Below are 2888 nucleotides of genomic sequence, written 5' to 3' on the forward strand. Positions count from 1 at the left end.
GGGGGCAAATTAACTTTACTGGTGGACGTACCTGAATTAAAGTTTCTTACGACGGATGTCGATTGGTCAAATACAATAATATCAGTCCAAATAGCATCGGCTCGGCTAATGGCTAGTTATCAAACTAATCTTTGCTTTGTTTCGTCAGATTTGACCAGGTCCTCCATTACGGCCTATCGCATTCAGCGCACTAACAAAGGATTTGACCACACAATGTATTGTGCAGTGTAGCCTTCTGACTAGCTGTTTCACCAAACTGGGAGCAATCGGGACTACAACATTAATTATAATATTCCGTTTTAGAGGATTTAATCAAACTGGGCCAAAATGGTAGCCTTTGCTGCCCCATGCAGGAAAATCTGGTTTTCCTCAAATGTATCATCAAACCATGCCAAATACGGAACTGGCAAAACATTTTTCAATGTGCACTGGTTATTACTAATTAGTTTTCGGGCCTTTCAAGAAATATGTTTTCGTATTCCAAATATATATATATATAGTTAGAAAATTAAAGAATAACGTAGAGATGATGAAAAGACAAAATAAAAAGCCATCGTCGAATTCTATTTCATTAACAACAGCAGAATATTTAATCGTCATTGAAATCGTTCTGTTAACATTTCTATGTAAGCCAAAAGTGCATTTCTTTAGGAACTGATTATTTAAATCGGATAAAGATTTTAAGGTGCTCCCACAGAATTCTACACTAAGTGTAGAATTCTGTGGGTGCTCCAGATATACCTTGGTCAGTTTCATTTCTGCTTCTTTGAATTTGTGGAAAGCTTTTCTCTATATTAGTCAGCCATTATTTCCTGTCAATGGTTAAAAATTGATAGATGATGCCCACGGATGGAAAGGACCCGACCTTCATGATCAGATTGGATCGGGTCGTCAGTGCGCACAAAATCAGTATTATCAAACTGACTCCAGCTTTGCTTCATTAAATACGACCCGGAACTCCATTTAGGTCCTTTGCTCAAGTAAAGCAAATGAAAATCTGACAACGCAATAATAGTAACCCTCTGGCTGGTTGTTTTCATCAAACGTATAGAATGTATCATATCATTGTGTTTCAAGAAAATCAAACACGTGAAATTTGGGAGGGTTTGATCAAATAGTACCAAATGGTACCTCCGTCCCCTCCATGAAGGAAAACATAGCCTCAATCAAATTGTGTATCAATTGTGTCAAATATATCAAGTAATGGAGATTTCATGAAACTTGAATTGGGAGTGTGCGCTGGCTATTATACTCTCTTGCTCTTTCGATAAGATTAGCAACTAGTCTGTATACAGACCTACTAGTGTATTCCTCCGCTTGTTTGTTTATTTGTTTATTTGTTTGTTTTGGGGAGTTTGGTTTTTGTTTGTTTGAGTAAAGAGGAGCACATCGACACACTAAAGGACATTTAGTGCTGGGTAAAAGTAAAACAGCCAGAAAGAACCAACAGAGGGGCAGTAAGGGAGTAGGACCTACTAGAGGCGCCCCCCCCCCCAAAAAAAAAACCCAACCACCCACAGTATCCAACTGCATTTATAATATTATACGTACGTGTCTTGACTCTAGCGAAGAAGTTGTTCTCGTTCCTTTTCTGGAAGTTCACGCACGTGTAATACACAAATTCTACCTCGTCCTGTACGAAAACTGTAGACCTGAAAGAAAGAATGCAAATTTGATAAATGCCGATAAGGATCTCTCAACAATTTGATGCTTACCTGAAATAAAAGAAAAGTGGTCTCCTAGTTTCCTATTTTTAAAAACTAGTCTTGAGAGGGAAATGAAAGACAAAACAAAATGACTGGAAGGGCCTGCAAGATGTGTATCCTGTTAACAAAGTTCATAAACTTGCATTGCAATATCCTTGACCGCGTACAGTCATGAACTCCGATCTTTGCTCTTTGAACCCGTAAAACGGACTCATGATAATGTCCGACAACAGATCGAAGACCATTGTCATTGCACTTTTAGAATTATACAAATCAGCAACACGTTTTTAAAAAAATATTTCATAGTATGCATGTTGTAGTTTGCCTTTTAAAAGTTGCAGAAAAAGAAAACCGAATTGAAAAATCTGTAACCATAGCAAGATTGTGGGGGGGGGGGGGTATTTTTAATATTTTTAGTATCCTAAAACAGTGTCTTAGAGCGTTTTTGAGAGACTTGGATGTGTGTCATCAAAGAGTATGTGTGGTGTCGTGGTGAAATCACGCGCTAGTCAAAATAATGAATTCGAAGTAGTCGATATTCTTCCGTCCTTTGGGCAATCTGTGTCGATTATTTTTCAAAATTTGGTTTAACACCATTTATGCCCATTTGAAAATACAATTATGTGTGGGTTCTAGTGGGAAAAGGTTGATCAAAGGCACAACAAAATGTATACTGGCAGCCTGCAGATTTTGGAAGTCGATTTTCTTACCAATTTTACCTCTGACATCATGTGACCACCCCCCCCCCCTTTTTTTTTTTTACCTCCTTTAATTGCAAACGTCTCGACATCTGTTTCAAGATATATGGGTATTTTTTTTCATCAAAAGCAAGACAGATAAACAAGCTTTAAGATTATACCAATAATTCTATTAATTTTTTACCCCAAAATTGATGAACGCCTTATTCCAAAACAGCACGTTCGCTACAGTCAAGTGCATGTTGCAGCTTTACGCTGTTGCCCTTTATCTGGCTTTAAATTGAGCTCCATAGTGAATAGGAATAACACCAAAGCGCACGGCCTAGGGTATTATAATACACAAGTACAAGTCTATGGCAAAAGGCGTATGACATAATAGGCAGAGATGATAACGGTCCACAGAAATATCATTATCACGAGCAGTAGTAGTGGTAGTAGTAGTAGTAGTAGTAGTAGTAGTAGTAGTAGTAGTAGTAGTAGTAGT

General features: G+C 37.8%; 1 protein-coding gene across 1 annotated transcript in view; it reads right to left on the reverse strand.

The window, feature by feature from the left end:
* Positions 1 to 2888, reverse strand: part of LOC101847093 — a 45043-nt gene that overhangs the window by 15212 nt on the left and 26943 nt on the right. The window contains exon 3 of the mRNA XM_005094709.3: positions 1552 to 1652. Within this exon, the coding sequence (XP_005094766.1) occupies positions 1552 to 1652 (101 nt within the window). The remainder of the gene's footprint in view (positions 1 to 1551; positions 1653 to 2888) is intronic.

This window comes from Aplysia californica, unplaced genomic scaffold (genome assembly GCF_000002075.1).
Source record: "Aplysia californica isolate F4 #8 unplaced genomic scaffold, AplCal3.0 scaffold00088, whole genome shotgun sequence".
Classification (NCBI taxonomy): domain Eukaryota; kingdom Metazoa; phylum Mollusca; class Gastropoda; order Aplysiida; family Aplysiidae; genus Aplysia; species Aplysia californica.